This window comes from Pteropus alecto, unplaced genomic scaffold, assembly GCF_000325575.1.
Source record: "Pteropus alecto unplaced genomic scaffold, ASM32557v1 scaffold113, whole genome shotgun sequence".
NCBI classification, from domain to species: domain Eukaryota; kingdom Metazoa; phylum Chordata; class Mammalia; order Chiroptera; family Pteropodidae; genus Pteropus; species Pteropus alecto.
The window spans coordinates 4,376,686-4,397,028 of record NW_006433949.1 but is presented as its reverse complement, the minus strand read 5'-3'; the positions used below and the strand labels follow the sequence as shown (position 1 = coordinate 4,397,028).

At 39.2% G+C, this 20,343-nt stretch overlaps 1 protein-coding gene across 2 annotated transcripts in view; it reads left to right on the top strand.

Moving 5' to 3' along the window:
- TAOK3 (TAO kinase 3) overlaps nt 1-17,409 on the top strand; it is a 143,872-nt gene extending 126,463 nt beyond the window's left edge. For both annotated transcript variants that reach the window (XM_025044496.1, XM_006908598.3), the window contains 5 exons: nt 172-375; nt 7,169-7,408; nt 8,802-9,014; nt 14,842-15,024; nt 16,051-17,409. In XM_025044496.1, coding sequence (XP_024900264.1) covers nt 172-375; nt 7,169-7,408; nt 8,802-9,014; nt 14,842-15,024; nt 16,051-16,212 — 1,002 coding nt within the window. In that variant the 3' untranslated portion in view covers nt 16,213-17,409. The remainder of the gene's footprint in view (nt 1-171; nt 376-7,168; nt 7,409-8,801; nt 9,015-14,841; nt 15,025-16,050) is intronic.
- Nucleotides 17,410-20,343: the final 2,934 nt, after the last annotated feature.

The window sequence follows — 20,343 nt, the reverse complement described above, 5'->3', positions numbered from 1 at the left end:
GATATTAAAAAAATGTTGAGGAGATGTGCAACACCAAGTCTTTTTGTCCTTGCATTCTCTTTTGCCTTCCAAATAATTTAATTTAACATTGCAATAAACTATTATAGTTCCTTTGGCTAATGAGACCGGCATGTGTTTTTTTTTTTCCCTTTTGTGTGTATGTGTTTGAAGGAGATGAATGAGGACCATAGCACACCCAAGAAAGAAAAGCAAGAGCGGATATCCAAGCATAAAGAGAACTTGCAGCACACACAGGCCGAAGAGGAAGCCCACCTTCTCACTCAGCAGAGACTGTACTACGACAAAAACTGTCGTTTCTTCAAGCGGAAAATAATGATCAAGCGGCACGAGGTGGAGCAGCAGAACATTCGGGAGGTATTTATGATGTTCCCAACTATTGTCATTAACTTTGCGAGGATCATGACCATGTCTGTTTTGTCCATTCCTGTATCCTTAGCCTTTATAGTCTTTAGCACAGTGCCTAATGCAAAGTAGGTGTACAGAAAGTCAGGGAATGGATTTACGACTGATCAGAGAATACCCATTTATAGAACAAGAAATCAACTTTTTCCAAATAAATGTAGTAGAATTTTATTGAACACCTAGTATCAGCTATCATGCAGTGGAGGATCCCAAGAGGTAGAGTAGAGAATTTTTGCTTTCAGCTGCTTGTCAAAGACTTGTGTTTTTGAGATTCCACATGAAACATTTAGTAGTGTGGTGTTCTATAATTAAGTTCATTCATTCAGTCTTCTAGCACTTACAGAGAGCCTCCTTTGTGATACAGGCTCTGTGCTACAGACACCAGGGCTTCCGAGAAGCCATATCTCCTTTGGAGATTAGATCTGAGAAACATTTCTGAAGTGAACTGAAAATAATTTGGACCAAATGGTATGAGAATTTCAGAAGAGGGAGGAGTCAGAAATGGCTTTCCCAAATTTTGGGGAACTGGAGAATATGATGTTATTCACTGAGGCGAGAAACAGAGAATGTGAATCAGGTGCAGATACAAGGGTCATAGGAAATCATTGTGACCTGGAACAGAGAGAGAGAAACCCTCACGAATGAGCTAGCACATTGGTAAAAATACCAAAGTTTGATTAAAAAAAACAAAACAAGACAGTGTTTACCTGCACAAGAGAAACAAGCACTTCAGGTACACTTAACTGGGAATGTGAATTGGTATAACTTTTTCGAGAGCAGTATTCCAATAGCAAGAAAAAAGGGTGGAGCAAACTCAAATTTATTGACCACATGTAATTATGGGGCAGGCTCAGGGTCTTTATCTGAAGTTATCTGTGTTATCTCATCTCATTGGAAGAAGAAGAAACTACTGAACATTTTTGAGCCAGGCAATGAGTATTATGGCTAAAATTTTACTTTAGAGAGGTCAGCCCAGTTTGGTGACAACACAGATTGATTAGACTATTCAATCTTGGTGGGGATGATATTGCCCCTAGGCGAGTGAAAATGGGTTCTTGTGAGGGATGAGGTCCTAGATATTGCAACAACACATAGCCCTCTGAAGGGCCACTGTACATTAACTGTACATCATGGTGTTAACATTTCAGGAGTAGGGATGGTCGGGGATGGGGAAAGTCTAAAAAGGCCCCTGATGGGGATAATAATGGAAAAAACAAAAAAGTTGAGAAACACTGCGTTAGCAAAGAGATCAGTGGTAGATGGTGGTGGTAGTTGTCGAAGAGAGATGGATTTGAAATGTATTTTGAACTATAAACAGGACCTGGCATACAATAGAATATAAGAGAAAAGATGAAAGTAGGATCAAAGTTATTTCTAGGGTTTAATACTTGGAGAAATGCAAAGTTGTGTGGAAACAGAGAAGCTTAGAGAGATGTGTTGGTAAGAAATTGATTAATTCAGTACCAGACATGTTGAGTTTGTTAGAAGTTAAAAGAGTCTAAATGAAAAAGTCCAGTAGCCAGTTGAAAATAACATATTTGGGATTCTTTTCATCTGGCAATTATTATTATTCTAATAGCACATATTGGGAAGGTGTCTGAGGCTAAGGGGCAGTTAGTGCCCATAAAAGCTGTAGTAGACAATTATTCCCCTCAAATGATAGAAACTATATTTGTGACTTCATTAGTATCAGGTTCTAACCATTTGAGCAAAGAATAGCACTACGAGTCTAGATTTTCTTTTGTTTAGTCTTATTCCAGAACTTCATGAAAATGTTCAAAATGTTTTTTTAATAACATTAATCGGACACCAAAGAAGCAAATATAGAAAAATACAGAGTAGTGAAAGTTCTTGATATTTCCATCCCACCCAGTCTCTACCCTGAGACTGTCACCATTAATTTGGCATATAATTTCCAGATTTTTTTATGTACATATGGATACATCCATATAGTTTAATATATATTATAGATAACTTTAACTTTACAAAAATAAGATTACATTAGTATCAGCAGGTTTATTTGATTTGCAAACAACAAAACCAAACTCTGGCTGACTTAGCCAGAAAGGAATTTATTGGAAGGAAATGGAGAAGGTGACAAAGCTGAAGAATCACACTGGAAAAAGATGAAGAAGCAAGTTAGAAAAGCAACTTCCTTGATCTAGAGAGCAAGAGCTAATGGACATTGCTCAAGGCACCACCATTTGAACGTATCGCCTCCAACCACGTTTAATTTTTGTTTGGTTGCTGCTTAAGATTCAAATTCCTAGGAGAGAGAGAACTTGATTGAGTAATGTGCTCACTCCCTTAATCTCTAATTCCCGATAGGGTGGAGTAGTTCCTCCCACCCCCAAGCAAAAAGAGGAGCTGGTTAACAGAGGAAGGGGAAATGGATACTGAACCTACAAAAAAAAAAGAAAAAGAAAAAACAGACTTCCACTACAGTTTTGTAACTTTTTTTTTCATTTACTATCTAGAACATTTGGCTGTGCCTCCTTCTTTTTAAATATTAATAGTATTGGTGGTGGTGGGCATGGCTATATTATTTAGTACTTCTTAGTGGATATTTTGTTGAAGTTTTACAATATTATTAACAATACTACAGGAAACATCTTTGTACATAGATCTTTTTAGGCAAATGCAAGCATTTTGTAGGATATATTTTCATAAGTGAAATTTCTGGGTCAGAATGGATACATCTAAATTTTTAACAGATATTGCCAAATTGCCCTCTAAAAGGGTTTATATACTCCCACCAACAAAGAGTACCCTCTTTTCTTGTATCTTTGCCAAAACTGAGTATTAGCAATCCTTTTAATTACTGAAAACATTTTAAAAGATCAACCTAGACTAAGTCGAACCTCTTCCGTTCTCTGCACACAGATGCTCACTATTTTCTAGGCAGTTATGAAAGTAAGAACTGAAACTAAGAAAGCATTAAATGTCTTAGGCTAACAACATCTCCAGTTAAAAGTTTGAATTCTAGTTCTTACTCAACCTCAGTGGGCATGAGTACAAAAATTTTGACTTGAGTGAGATCAGCTGCTTTCACAGAAGTCAACTGTACTTCTTTTGAAACTTAATTAGAATGGTTGGGTCACAGTTGAGAAGGGTTTATTAGGGGGACACACCCTGGATCCACATCTGACACAGGAGGCAGATTCACATAAAGTCTGATGAAGTGCTTAGGGGCCACGGTGTTTGAAAAGTACCTACATTTCAATACTGAGCTCATACTCAGCTTAGCAAGACGCTCACAGTCTGTGATGTGAACTGTGGAAAGGGAGCTATGTGTTTCCTCACACTCCTTTCAGGGCGTGTATGCATTGAGTGCACTGGTGGGCAGAATCACCTGAACCATCACACTTGTTTTTGTATTTTTGCTCAGCTTATTTTGTTGAATTTGTAAGCTAAAAGTACACATGATGTGGCTCTATTGTATGTTATGTCATTTGGACAGATGGAACAACCACTGCATTGTCTAGCTAGAGCAGAGGAATTCTTCACAATCTGTATCACAGACTGCAAAAGCATAAAACAAGAAAATAGAAGCCCTCACTGGGACATCTTTTAATGGAAAATGTTGAATACCTAAAAACTTGTGTTTTAGCCTCAGTTCTGCTTTGCAAAAGTTGTATGAACTTATATTAGTCTCTCAGTTCTCAAATTCCTTACTATCATATTTAAAAGGGGTGAATCCTTAAAATCTTATCACCTCAGAGGGTTGCAATTATAAGTAAAATATACAAAATCATTTTTAAAACTTGAAAGCACATTACACATTATTACATAGGCGTAGCACTGGGCTCATAAGATGAATAATGTTTTTTGCCACGGTTTAAAATATTATAGACAGTTTACTAACTTACATCTCAGCAATTCAGATGTATGAATTAAAGGTGAAGGGAACAACCTACAATTATAATAGAAAAGTCATTTCAGTATCATGTTTCTCTCACTTTTCTAACGGTTTATAAAAACTAGTTTTAAGATATTCATTTCTGAATACAGAAAAATAATAATGACACATATATTCTGAAGCGTGTTCTTATGGTCTTTCATTTCATCTTCACAAGAATGGTGGAAAAGTTTTCTGCACTTTACACCTGTGGAAACTAAAACGTAGATTAAGAGACTTGCCCAAAAGCATACATAAAGAGTCAATGCAAGAGCTGAAACTGACTTGCACCCTGACTATTTTTCTATTGATTCTCAAACTTTAGTATATATCAGAATTTACTGGGTGGTTTATTATAAAGACCAATCGCTTATAACCCAGGTGTTCTGTGAACATTCCAAAGCATTTTATTAAACATAAAGTGAAGCATTTGATTTCTTCCAAAAGTGTTTATTTTGTATTTTCTATTTCTTTCCCCATGAGATTCAGGGCTCTGGGCAACTCAGACTCAGTTTGGACTTCTCAGTTTAGGAAAATATGAAATGTATAAATGCCCAATATTAGGAATCCTGATACTCAGACGTTCAAAATGATATAGTGACCTAGGACAGGACATTTACCCATTTCAAGGGCTTTTCTTGGCTTTCTCTCGGTCACTGGACTAGAATAGCTTTAGACTCTGGGAAGGGCTCACTGTCCTTTAGTGCCACCTAGGGGCCAGTTAGTGATTTTTAAAAGAAGACATTTGATGGTCCAGGTAAAGAGGAAAAATAAAAAAGGGGGAAAAAATGCAGGAAGAGATGGTGGGGGAGATGCTCTGAGATCTTATCTTTCATACCTTAAAACAAATGTAAATTGCACTTCTGATATTTCCCCAGTAGAAACTAAACTCCATAAGGAGGATGTACTTATTCACTACTCTATCCCTACTGCCGACAACCATGCTTGATACATACAGAGCGCTCAACAAAGACTTGTTGACTGAATGAATGATTAGCGACTTAGCTCCAGTAATAGATGCCGTGCTATTTAAAGGACTTCTCTTCAAATAGATAGAAGGCCCAAGTTTGCGAGATATTCTCAACCACACCAGTATACAAATGTTATTGAAAATTCTATGAAGATAAAATTTTCTTCAATCGTGGATGTCCCATTGTTGAGGCATCCTATTGTTCTAATTTAAAGTCCAGCTTAAAAGCTTTCCCCTTTCCTTGGCCTTTTGCACTAGTGGTAATACAACCCTTTTCAGAAATCTTACAGCATAAAATCTTTACCTCTTTTATAGCACTATCACTTCCAACCTTGCCTTCCCTTTTAAAACTGTATACATAAAACTTTTTTCCTTGTATTAATTAAGATTCTTTACACATTACTGAAATTTATTTGAGCCAAAAGCAAGAAATTTACTACAAAAATATAAGAATGTTTCATAAAACCCAATAGCAATAATATGGCTGGACCTACAGGCAGCTTAGAACCAGCCTGGAACTTGGGCATCAGTATATTCCCTTCACTAGCGATCCTCAACGTTTTTGGCACTGGGGACCAGTGCTCCTATGAGAATCTAATGCTAGTGCTGGGTAGCGGCTATGTTGTTCCTGCTATGTTGTTCCTAAGAGGCCACAGACCAGTACCGGTCCACAGTTCAGAGGTTGGGAACCCCTACCCTATGCTTCCTTCTTCTCGCTTTTTCATTCTTCTTGCTCCAAAACCCAGCTTTCCCTAATCCTCAGCACTCATAACAGCAGATAGCTACCACATATGTAGTTTTTACATGCCCCTCAATTCCAGCCGCACGTAAAGATTAACTGTCTCTGAATTCCAATTCCAAATTTCCCAGAGGGAAAATAGATTGATTCAGCCAGCTGTGAGCTGAGCATATACTTCAATACATGTCTGTTCCCTATTACAGTATTAGCAAGCTGAGGGCAGAGTCATAGGTTAGTAAATATTTTTATGTACCCAGAACACATGGTTCAAATCTTTGATATAGTGCCATTCAGGAAATATTCTTGAACTGGTGAATGAAAAAATTTTACCCAAATTCTCCCTCCCTGCCTTTTTTTCTAGTTTTCATTCTTTTCCCCTCTTCAATAAAAAAAGAAAGACATGAGTAGAACTGGAAAAAAACAGGACGATTAGAACTAGAAATGATCAAACAGTCTGTTATGGAAAAGATGAAAGGGAAGAGATCTCTTCTGCTTTTTCCCAGCATGCTGTGAACTCTGAGATTTTAAAAACTAGGCAATTGGCCTACTTCTGATACATACAAAAAACAGGGTATTTTCCCATAAGAACATTGCAGACATTGTCAGTTTAATTCAATGATTCTCAGCTCTGACTGTGAATTAGAATCACCTGTAGAACTTAAAAATATTGATGTCACCATCCCACCGCAGACAATTATCAGAATTTCAGCTTGTGGGATTAAGGCTTCTTATGTTATAAAAGCTTCTTCGCATGATTTTAGTGGACGGCCAGGGTTAAGAACCAGTGGTTTGCTTAACTGAAGAAACATTTATTTAGACCTGTGTTTAACACATAACCTAATTAAGGGTCATAGCAGCTCTGTGAGGTAAGAAAGGTTCAAGTAAAATTAATCTCATTTTACAGCTAGTGTGTCTGTGATGGCTGTGAAGTTGCCCATCTTGTAAATGGTGGACCCGCATACAGAACCTAAATCTCCAGGGATTGTTAATCTCATCTCATTTGGTCATGCTGCCAAACACTAATGGGTTTAATTAAGAGATAGTCGTGCCATTCATTGCCATCCCTCACTCAGTTGTGCAGTCCTTCCAGTTCATCCCCATTTACCTCTCTCCATTTATCTTTTGTTCTGAAATGCAGGAACTAAATAAAAAGAGGACACAGAAGGAGATGGAGCACGCCATGCTTATCAGGCACGACGAGTCCACCCGAGAGCTAGAATACAGGCAGCTGCACACATTACAGAAGCTACGCATGGATCTGATCCGTCTACAGCACCAGACTGAACTGGAAAACCAGCTGGAGTACAATAAGAGGCGAGAAAGGGAACTGCACAGAAAGCATGTCATGGAACTTCGGCAACAGCCAAAAAACTTAAAGGTAAGGGGAAGAAAGTGAAGTATTTCCCTGTTTGCGCTCCAGGATGGAGTTGGACTGGATCAATGGTTCCTACACCTGGGTGATTGTCAGTGTCGCCTGGGCAACTTACAAATTCCTGGGCCTCATACCTCTGAATCAGAATCTCCAGATGTGAAGCACAAGAATCTGTATAAAAAAAACTCCTGATGAGATGCTGCTGGGCAACGTGGTTTGCAAACCGTTATACTTTTTCTTTCTTAACTATTAGGTGATTTCTCTGACCCCTTCATGATCTGCCCTTTTTAAAATTATAGCATATGGACTAATAGCAGTCCATGGTTCTAAAACTAGGAAATGAGACCGTTACCTGGCAGGTATAGGGAGGATAAATTTCATCCTCATGCCAAGTCACATTATTGTTGGTAGCAGTCACTACCTTAAGTGCTGCTGTATTCAGAAAGACTTTAAAGCCACATCCAAGCTTTTAAGGAAGAATATGATTTATTGGTGACATCTGACATCTGTCATGGGCATGGGAGTCAGGAGTGAATCTATTTGTGCCGGGCACTTATTACCCCTGCCCTTTGGCCCTTACTGCCTCAGGTAATTTTAACTGAGTGCTAATTAACAAGCTATTTGGACTAAGCCATTGCTATATGTCAAGGAAGACTTTGTCACTGTTGATACAGATATGAGGCCAACCTCGAACACTCTGGCCATGCTCCTCTCTAGCCAAATCCTAACCTGTCTACTTAGTGATCCCTGTAATCACAGCTCCTCCAGGTGTTGTTCATGAAGCACACATGTGACTATGAGGCAACCTGATGAACGCCTGTTGGACTTAAAAATACCCCCACTTTCTCCTTGCCAAAATGTCCATTTGATATTGCTACATGCAAGTATAACCTCTTAATGGGGGAAAATGAAATCACTTTTCCTTTTTATTTATGCTGAAATTTAGTGGAATTGTCAAGGAAACACAGCAGTGAGAGCTGCCTTGTATGTTGCCATCACTTGGAAACCGGGGATGGGGTAGGGAATCATGACCAAAAAAAAAAAAAAAATGGGCAAAACAATTAATAATAGAAAACATTGAGAATTTTGACTAGGAAACATTAAAATAATGAACAAACTTTAACAAGCTAAGCTTCATAGTATTTCCCAACCCGCTTAGAGTTGTGATCCCTTGTAAAAATTCAGGTTTTAATCCATTCATAAATTCAAAATCACTTCTATTTATTTAATATATAATCAAAAGTATTGGTAGAGTTGACTCTTGTCTGTGTCATGTCTTATTTTCATTATTATAGACTAGTAATGTGGGTGACTGCACCTATAATATAGTGATAGAATGGAAGACTTTCTATATTTACTGATGTGTCTTTATTTTCCTTTTGTCACCTTTTCCACACAGGCCATGGAAATGCAAATTAAAAAACAGTTTCAGGACACTTGCAAAGTACAGACCAAACAGTATAAAGCACTCAAGAATCACCAGTTGGAAGTTACTCCAAAGAATGAGCACAAAACAATCTTAAAGACACTGAAAGATGAGCAGACGAGAAAACTTGCCATTTTGGCAGAGCAGTATGAACAGAGTATAAATGAAATGATGGCCTCTCAAGCGGTAAGTGGTTAGGTTCGGTGCCACGCCTTCAAGAGCTTTGGGAATCAAGAAAACTCAAGATCCAGCCTTTCGTTCCCAAGATGGTTCTTGCACAAATTTAGGATATTGGTGTTTTTCTGCCCAAAGAACTGAGGAAATGACGACGCTGAATAAAGCCACGCCAATGCGGATACTTGCTGGAGTGTGTATTATAAGATGGAACTCAAGGAATAACCTGCTAAATCAGACCTGTGGCACATAGGGATTTTGAGGGCAAAGTGTGATAGATATGCATAGAATATCATATTTTTATTCGTCAACGATTGCTCAAATAATGTGAAGCATCGATGAATAAGACACACAGACACATTCATTCAATGAACTTTTACTAAGCATCTGTGTTCAGCACCCTGCTGGGCTCAGAGATAGTGATGAGCTAGAAAGACAACAATTGGTCCCTGTCCTCACACTTTTGTCAGCCAAGTGAGGTCAGATAACTTAAGCAATAAAAATAAGCATAAGAAATGCTTTGAAGTGGGAGGTGCTGGGGGTTGTGTGAGCATGAGTCGGAACAACTTATCAGGTCTAGGGAAAGCTTCCCAGAAAGAGCCAAGAGCTTGAAGGAATTTATTGAAGTAAACAGTTTCCATAGAAAGAGACCTATGTAGGCCAAGGTCCAAAAGGTGGAAAGTGTGCATTTGGGGGACTGAAAGAACTTTGGTGTGATTCCCCAAGTTCAAGAAGGAAGATTGTGGGAGCCCAACATGGAGAGGTCATAAAGGTTTCAGTGAGCCAGGGATGGGAGCTTGCCCAGTATTTCAGTGAAGGTTTCACAAAATGAGTCTTAAAGAATAATAATAGTTCGCCAAATAGGCAGAAGAAGAATAACTATTCCTGGCAAAGGACACTGTGTATGCAAAGACTGAGCCCCCTGAAAGAGGATGGTGTATTTGAAAAACAATGAGTAGTCGATATAGCGGGAGTATAAACGGAAACAGGTGGATAGTCAGGGGTCAGATCCTCAAAAGCCAGGAGTTTGGGCATTATTGTATAAACAATGGAGAGCTGCTGAAGCCTATTTTAAGAAAAGGTGACAGGATCAGATTTGTGTTATAGAAAGATACTGGCAGTAATGTCACAAACATAAATAAAGAGACCTGTCAGGAAGCTATTGTAATAGTCCAAGAAAAAAAATGAATGAAGGCCTGAACTAAGAGAAAACGTGCTGGTAGAGACGGTGAAGAGGGAGAAGGATGTAAGAAATATTTAGGAGGTAGAATAGCTTGAACTTAGCGATCAGTTTGAGAGGTAGGTTTGATAGCAGTGGAATGCATGGGTTATCATTTTAACAAGATAGAAAATCAGAAGGAGGGATGAGTTTGGATACCTGAAAGATAATTGGCTGAGTTGTGGTCATGTTATCTGGGCTATTTGGGTATCCAAATAGAGAGGTACAAATATGGAAATCTGTAGTTCAAGAGGGTGTCAAGATTGAAGACAAAAAGATTGGCATCATTGTTATATGGCGGCAGTCGTTACTGTTAGGAATACCTAAGATCTTCTAGGAACAGGAAATAGAATTAGAGAGGGAGGGGACTAAGGACAGAGTCGTGGACACCAATGTGTGAAGGCTGAGTAGAAGTAGTCCAAAGAAGATGAATAATCAGCAATATGGGAGGGGAACCAGAGGGAGCACATCACTGAAGCCAGAACAGATGTTTCTAGGGGATGATTTCGCATGTTGCAGAGAGACCGATTGGACCTAGCAGTGGATTTGTCCATTGACTGTCACCAACAATCAGTAGAGTGGTGGAAATGGAAGGCATTAGAGTGCATTGAAAAAGTTATTATTAAGTGAGATAGAAACCATAAATGAGATTGCTTTTCCAAGATCCTTATCAGAGAAGGAAAGGAGAAAAAGAACTATAGCTAGTGGTAGAGACAGTTAAAGGGGGACTTCTGTTAATTGGGAAAGGCTTAAACGTGTCCTTAGGCTGAGGATAGGAGCCAGTATATTCATTCATTCATTCATTCATTCATTCATCCAATAAGTATTTATTTAGTGTCTATACTGTGCCCCAGGCATCCTGGGATACTGTGGTAAATAAGACAGTCATCAGTCATATCTTCATGGAATTTATAGAAGAGTGGGGGACGTTGAAAAAAATCTACTCGGTAAAATGGCAGAGCAAATGCAGTGTGTTAACAGAGTATAAACCAGGAGAGCTAGGCTGGTAAGGAGAGTCAGGGAAGGCCTCTAAGACATACTGATTTTTTAAAGCTGAGCACATTCTAGGCAAAAGGAACTGCATTGTAAAAATAGGAAAGACAGTGGCACTTTTAATGAACTCTCAAGTCCATTATGTTTGGGATATAGAGAACTAGGAGGAGATATTAAAATGAGAATAAAACTGGAGGGTAAACAAGGGCTAGGTCATGTAGAGGCTTGTAAACTTTCTTTAAAATCTTGATCTTTATCCTAAAAGCAATGGGAAGCTATTGAAGAGTATTAGTGGGGGGACTGACATCAGATTTGCATTTCTGAACGATCATTGTGATGACATGTGGAGAATAACCTGAGAGATGGCAAGAACCAGGTATAAGAAGATCAATTATTAAGTTGCTGCTTTTACCTGGACATGAGGGCATGGTGTCTAGACTAGAGAGGGGGCAGTTGAGATAAAGCAAAAGTGACTAAATTGGAGAGATAGGCAGGAGGTGGAATTGAAAGCCTTTAGTAAGAGATCGAACGTGGAGACTGAGGTATTAAGAATAGCTTCCCAGTCTCTCGTTTGAGCAAAATGTTAGACGATGGAGCCATTTACCTTCATGGTGAAGAAGGAAGATGAGTTAATATTAGTCATTGAGCTTAAGGGCCTAGGAAACTTCCAGGTAAAGATGTCTCTAGTAGACTAGATGAGCTAGCCTGGACCTCAGAAGAGAAATCTGATTTAGAGGTAGAAATGGGGGGATTATTTGCATACAGATTGTAATTAAAGCCTTTGGAAAAGCCTTTAGAAGAGAGATTAGAGGAAGAAGATGGCCTATGATAAAGCCCTAGGAACACCCACATTTAATGGCCCAGTAAGGTCAGGAGTAGCTGGAAAAGGAGAAGAAGGAGGAAAAAACCAAGAGGGTGTGTGATATCTCAAAAGATAAGAGAAGGATTTCAGGAAGGAGTGGGCAATCCATAATATCAAATGCTGCTTGGGAGCTCAGGTAAGATGAAGACTCCTTCAAGGTGGTCATCAGTGACCTTAATGTGAGCAAATAAGTAGAGGGATAGGATCATAATGAGCACAAGATGGGGAGGGAGAGCTGACAGGGACATAAAGGTTGATAGAATTTTTGTCTTGTTCATCTTTGTATTCTCGGCATCTGCATCAATACCTGGCACACAAGTGCTCAATGTATGTTTGTTATGTAAGTGGGAGAGACGTGTTCAGAAATATAGGTTCATGATTGCCCTTGAATAAAAGGAGAGAAATACCCTTTCCTCTGAGGCAGAGAAGAGATAAAATATGTATGATAATTACAGCTATCCTTCACTGACTGCATGCCATGTGCCAGGCACTGCTTTAAGTGTCTCATAAGTGTTATCTCATTTCATTTTTATGAAACCCCTTTGAAGTAGTTACCGTTTTAAGCCAAATTGACCTATGAGGAAATTAAGGTTTATTGAAGTAAAGCTACTTGCTTAGGGCAGGAGTTGGCAAACTTTTTCTGTAGAGGGAAGACAGTAAATATTTTAGGCCTCACACACAGAGACCACAGGATCTCTGTCACAACTGCTCAGCTCTGCTATTGTAGTACAAAAGCAGACATAAATAGTACATAAATGAATGAGCATGTCTGTGTTCCAATAAAACTTTATTTACAAGAATAAGCAGCAAACCAGATTTGGCCCTTGGGCCATAGTGTGCCCACTCCTGACTTAGGGAGTCACATGGCTAATTAGTGGTGGAGCTAGGATTTGAACCTATTTGCAGGGGAGCCTATAAGCCTGTATGCTTGGCCACCACTACATTATGCTGCTTCTGTCATATCCTTTTCTTCAGTGTTATCCACTTGAGAAAACATACATGATATTTACCTATACTTTTATAAATGGAATGTTTGGGTGATGAATACCAAATACTGGTATGTCCTCTGATTTCTAGACTGGCACTTTGTTATAGAGTCAGAGCTGGTACAGAATAACATAGTTACTGACATTTGTAATAGAATGCCAGAAATAAGAGGAGATGGAGGCGTTTCAGTGGTCTGAACTGCCCAAAGGTTGAGCCCCTCGCCCACTTGGCCAGGACTTATAGCAATCAACGCAACAGGTAGAAAAGGACAGCGTGTCATTTCCTTTATTGGTAAGGAAGCTCCCATATCCAGAGAGAGTCGGTAACAGTCTCATTGGGAGCCAGTAAACCCTTTGGCATTTATCTGTAAGGCTATTTCTGCTGCAGTTTGACTGTTCATTGTGTCTAGTATTTCTTCTCCCTTTATAGCTCATTGGGGAAATGGGAAGAAAGATGTCCTCTTTAGTGGGGTTCAGTGAAAGCTGGTTAAGATTAATTATTGGAAAGTACCTTGGTAATGATTACATTATTTTGTGTTCGTTTGATATAGTTTATGTCTCTAAAAGTACTAATGAAGATACTATGCAAATAACCTTCTAAAACTATTCTAACAACATTTCAAAAAGTCATTTCTCAATCATGCTATCGAGATATACTGTTAATTGTCACTAATTGTACAGATAGAGAAGGAAGCATAAGGCAGAAGATAAGCATCTTGGCAAAGTGGGCTATGTGGAAACATGCAGATGAACTCAGGGTAGACAGAACTGTCTCATTCAAGGGTTCTAATCTTACTGTTCCCAGCCAAACTGATGGCCTGCTAAATCTAGACGAAACCAAGCCTGGGACAGGAGGGCCATCATCCCTTAAATATCCTCCTGCTCGTGGCCAGCTACATTCACTTTTAAGACTGGCATTTCTGCTACCTGAGTTGGCTGCAAGAAGCAAGGGAAACTGTATCAGTGTGGCTTATAATCTGGACTTCACTGCTTCAAATCGGAATATGCCCCTTAAGATGATCAAGGCTACCTACTGTGGGGAACAGGTCTGAGCCACTTGAGTTTTAGATTGGCTGGCCAACAGGATAACTTAGCCAACAAGAAGGACCAACATTACTTGATGAGTGTGTAACAGTACTATGGTGTATTCCTCAAGTGTTATGGAGACTGGACTAATTTTTTTTTAAAGCTAAGGATATCTAAATGTATGATGGTTTGCGGGTTAAAGCTATCTAAATATGGAAATAGTCAAAACCAAAATGATGTTAACAGCTACTATTTATCACACACTTGGTATACATCAAGAACTAAGCCTAGGATTTTATATGAATTCTTTCATTTCACTCTCACGCCAATCTTAGACAGTAGGAATTTATTACTTTCCTGAAGTAAAAATAAATAAATGAGACTTAGAGAGGTTAAGTAACTTGCCAAGGTGACACCTCTACGTGAATAGCAGAGCTTGAATTCAAGCTCAGAAGTCTGCCTCCAAAGCCCACAGGTTTGATCACTGGTGTGTGTAGCATTCTTGCCAGTGTGGTTTTCTTAAAAATGTGTTTGTTTTCTTAAGAAGGGATGTTTTAAGAAAAGAATGTGTTTTTAGAAGTTTGTAGCCCATTGGGCAGAGTGTACTATTTTTGATTGCTAACTCTGGATGTACCCAGGGCATCTGTTTTTCTGAGGGAACCTGTTTCAACCCAAACAACAAAACCTCTTCCAGTACTCACCAAGCGCTGTGAGCTAGGAGTGAATTACAGTGTGTTTCTTCTGTACCCGCAGTTACGGCTAGATGAGGCTCAAGAAGCAGAATGCCAGGCCTTGAGGCTACAGCTCCAGCAGGAAATGGAGCTGCTCAACGCCTACCAGAGCAAAATCAAGATGCAAACAGAGGCACAACATGAACGTGAGCTCCAGAAGCTAGAGCAGAGGGTGTCTCTGCGTAGAGCACATCTTGAGCAGAAGGTATGACAGTGTTCCTCTGGGTCCTGTACAGCTGGGTGGAGGGTGGGGCACAGCCTAGGGAACTGCCATTTATCGAGCCCTGCCTATGTGCTGGGGGATTAAAGTGGGCACCATTCGCTTAGTGCCCACTTAGGCATAATCTCCATTCTACAGGCAGGATGCTAAGACTCCACATGGTTAAGTTACCTGCATAAATCTGATCCCACAGTCTAAGCTCTTTCTATTACTCTGCTAGGAAACCCTCCACCTTCATAGCCAGAGAAACACATGGGTTACTGGGTAGTTGATATGACATATGAAAGGTACTATGAGCTGATAGCATGGCTGCTAAATGGCACAAGGAAGCCAAATGCAGATTCGGCTTTTATTTTCAGCGATTTCAAAGTGAAAAGAAATCACCAGCAGGGCTCTTTAAAAAAATTAAAATGAAGAGAGGCTGATATTGCCACGCATAATAAATGTTATCTGAATTGAAATATTCATTGCTTTAGATGTTGCTGAGGAATATGAAGTAGAAAAGATTTCATAAAGCATCTCAGAGCTGTTAAGCATTTATTTGCTTAACCAGTTATTTGTGCTTTCTTCTGGTAGTTCCCTGAGACCAACGTAAAAGACTAGTTTCCCAGCTCCTGTTCTTGAACTAAATTGCTAATGACCCAGGGGGCATTTGGTTCTCAACGGGATAGCAGCACAATCTAATTGTGCTTGAGTGTCTTTTAGCTTCTCTTGAGTCATCTCCTGCTGAGAAAGGACACTGACCCAGATCAGCCCAGCTGCTTGGCTTGCTAGGATGGTAGGGCTAACCCTAGGTGGGCCCCAAACATTTTTATTTTGTGAGCAAGTTTTAAATATAATGAATTAGATACCAGGCATTTATCACAGGCCTCTCCCAACCTGCCCCAGTCTGGTTTACTCCCAGTTGCTATGTGGTTGCGTGTCATGTGTGTGCATCCGTGTACATGTGTGCATACGCGTGCCTGTTGGGAGATCCTTTCCATTAAGAACTGCTCATTGTGCTTATTTCAGATTGAAGAAGAGCTGGCTGCCCTTCAGAAGGAACGCAGCGAGAGAATAAAGTATCTATTGGAAAGGCAAGAGCGAGAGATTGAAACTTTTGACATGGAGAGCCTCAGAATGGGATTTGGGAATTTGGTTACATTAGATTTTCCTAAGGAGGACTATAGATGAGATTAAATTTTTTTGCCATTTACAAAAAAAAAAAAAAAGAAAACAAAAAAATTCAGACCCTGCAAAACCACATTCCCCATTTTAACGGGCGTTGCTCTCACTCTCTCTCTCTCTCTTACTCTTACTGACATCGTGTCGGACTAGTGCCTGTTTATTCTTACTCCATCAGGGGCCCCCTTCCTCCCCCCGTGTCAGCTTTCAGTGCTGGCCAAAACCTGGCCATCTCTTCTATTCATAGTACACGTCACAGTATTGATGTGATTCAAAATGTTTCGGTGAAAACTTCGGAGACAGTTTTAAGAAAACCAATAAACCAACAACAAAAAAGTGGATGTATATTGCTTTAAGCAATCACTCATTACCACCAATCTGTGAAAGTAAAGCAAAAAAATAATAATAAATGCCAAGGGGGAGAGAGACACAATATCCGCAGCCTTACACCTTAACTAGCTGCTGCATTATTTTATTTTATTTTATTTTTTTGGTATTTATTCATCAGGAATAAAAAAAAAAAACAAAGTTTTATTAAAGATTGAAAATTTGATACATTTTACAGAAACTAATTGTGATGTACATATCAGTGGTGACATATTATTACTTTTTTGGGGCTGGGGGGTGGGTGGGGTGAAGAGATCTTGTGATTTTTAAGAACCTGCTGGCAAGAGTTTAACTTGTCTTCAGCATATTCTGATTGTATCATAATCATTTTCTGCTGTTGCAGAGGATGTGAATACACTTAAGGAGCTCACAGAATCCCAGTAGCACAAATTGGGCTTTGGCAAATCGTGTATTTTGTGTATAGAAGGAATTTAAGGAGAGGTATTACTTATTTTCATATTGTATTTTAACTGTTTCTCTGATCAAATTTTTTTACTTCCTCCTCCTATTCCTCCCCACCTCCCTCCTTTTCCAATTCAGTATTTGGAATTCAACACTGTCTCTCAATCAGATCATCTTGATCTTTTTCTTTATTTCCCTTCCCCTCCCTAAGTCCAATATCTTGGTCATAAATATTGCATTATTCACACTTTCAAACTGTGTATTTTCTTACAATAAAAAATGATGAAAAAAAAAAGGCTTTACTTCTTTTGCATGCACTTTAAAAACAAAAACAAAAAACATTTTTCAGGTTCCAAGGAAGAGCATGATAACTGTCAGAGCTTTTAATTATATTTGTAAATAAAAGTGTTCATCACATCGCCTTGCTGTGTTATTGTAGCAGGAAGTTTCTCTTCTAGGTTTACCAGTTCATAATTCAGACGGAGAGCCACCCTCCAGAAACCGTTCTCTGTAGCGCCTGCTGCTCCAAGAAGAGCCATTCACGATTTTCAGGTAAAGCTGTGCCTTCCAAGTGCTTATACAAGACCGAACATAGTGTTGCATTGTTTGAAGTCAACTGCATCTTTTTTCCCTTAATAGAAAAAGACATATGCATACACACGCACACACGCGCATACCCCAATGTGCCAGTCATACGTAGGAGTACGTATTGCTAAGGAGAGAATAGAAAATTTAGGCACCCTTAAAGTAAGGTAGTGTATGAAGAAGTCATATAGCCAAATATTTGAAATGATCTGTACTAATAGTAGATTCCTCTCACCTCATTCTTCTTTAGAATAATTTATGTGCATAACAATGAGGTAGTATAATATATACCTTTCAGGATATGGCTTTGGGGTCAAGGCAATCTCAGTAATATCTCATATTTTTAAGGTTTTAAGTCCTGGACGTCGAAAATTGATCTTTGGCATGATAACCTGAAGATCACTCTTGTATCCTACAGGATATCAAGTCATCACAGACAAATGTGACCTGTCGTGTTCACTGTGATAGACTAAAGCAGAAAGGTACTCCGTTACAAAATAATTATCAACGTGAGTTAATCTCAACCATAGAGCCTTCAATAATTATCACCGGGTTCCATAAGCAGCCTAGTTCATTGAGATTTCTACATTAGGTACAGCAGAAAATATTGGAAGGGGCTGGAAAGAAGACTCAATTACCCATGAAAAATAGATAACCTATATTTCACACTTATGTCCCCATGTGATGGGATACTATACTAAGCATTTTACAGATGAAGAAATAAGCTCAGGCCAGGATAAGCAGTGGTGGTGGAGGCTGAATCGGCACCTGTCTGATTTCTGAACACACACTCGTAAGCACAGGTCATACTGTCACCCAGAACATTAAATCTTCAGTAAGGCAGAAAAACTTCACGTGGTCTATTTTGTCCATTTCTCTCTGCAGTTAAAAATGTATAGCAAAGCTTGTGGAAAAGGCCTTAAGTCAGAGATTATAGGTGCCGATCTCTCAAGTTTGTCAGTGATGTGAGTTACCTGAGGTAGTAGACTTACCAGAAGGAATGTGGGTCCCTGCTCCTACCACCTGATACAGACGGAGTCTCCCAACCCCTAGTACATTCACGAGGAGGCAGGGAGAATAGACGAGGACCAGAATGGCGGCAAGAGAACAGGTATGAAAGGCGCTGGGACAGCAGCAGAGGGCCGGCCTCCTGTATTCCAGCATACACTAAATAATGTATCTCAAACATTATTGTCTTAATGGAGCTTACATTAGGGGTGGGAAGAAACTGTTAACACAATAATTATAATAAAAAACCTTACATGGTAATAAATGCTATGGGTAAAGGAGAAAGGGAAGGGGTACCAGAAGTGCCAGGATCAGCATATACTTGCTCATCCAGTCAAGAAGTATTTATTGAGCACCTACTGTGTGCCTCGAGGTGTGTCAGGAAAGATGGATGGGGTCACTACCCTTTTGGAGCTCATGGTTTCAATCTCTACTGAAATAAGAAAACCAACGGTAGACCGGGTTTATCAACAGTGGACGGAGACAAGCCATTGCAAAGCAACTACTGGGTGCTACCAGGAATGTGAAGGAACTGTAACCAATAGAGTCGCAGAGGGTGTCAGAGAATGCTTACCAGTGATGTCTGAGTTTATTTCTTTAATTTACCACCATCTGTAATTATTTGGTTATATATTGAAAAAAGAGTCTTCCTGGGCAACTGGAAACATGCTCATGTAAGAACTCCATATACCCCTTTGATTTTAATTCAGTTAATGTATTTTGCCATAGATATAAGGTATAAAAAATACATTTTATTGTTCTAGTTTAGTAGAGCAATGTAAATCTTGCCTGCTGATTACAATTAAAAGCTAGACAAAATGCAAAAGCAATCTTATGAGGACGCTGAAAAATTGAAAGCAAGGGTGGATTGTGGAAAAGCAACAGATGAAGAAAAATTGAGAACTGTCAGCAGACTTCCTCTAGAAGCAGTGCTAAAAGAACTGTTCATACTGCAGGAAAATACCAGAAGGAAACCTGGATCTCTGGGACTGAAGGAAGAGCAACAGATGGTAAATATCTAGATAAATATAAAGAATTTTTTCCCTCCTATTCTTGAACGATTATATATATTTAAAAGCAGTGTTGGGTGAGGGTTTCAATATTTGTAAATGTAAAAATGTAATCACATGACAACTATAACATAAAGGTTAGTGGTTAAAAGACCCACTGGTTGCCATGCTTCTATATTTTACATTAAGTGATACACCTTTTATTCTAAGACTGAAAAGTTAAGTTATATATATAGTAACTCCTAGAGCCACTACTAAAAAACAAAAAAGAAAACCCAAAGAGGTAATAGCCAAAAATCTAATAGATAAAAATGTTCAAATAATCCAAAAGAGGGCAGGAAAGGGAGCAGAGATATAAGGAAAAAGCAGGGCAAACAAAACATAAAATGGTAGATCCAAATCTCACCATATCAATAATTACATTAAATATTAACAGCCTCTAAGTCTAGTTAAAAGGCAGAGATCACTTGTCCTTGCCTTCAAGAAAGATCATATAGAGGAGATAAAACATTAAATTAAAAATTACATACACATATTTTTTAAGTTACAATTGCAATGTTGCAATAGCATAGCACAGGAGAATCGCGCCCAGTCAGGGAAGGAAGGATCCCCTGAAGGTCAGAGATAGAGAATGAATGGGATTTTGTCACAAAGTGGGAGAGGAAGAAGATTCCAGGCAGCTTTTGTAAAGAACCAAATTCGGAAGTAGCCCGGCCTCCTCAAGGAACTGAGCGGCTGCCGCGGCGCA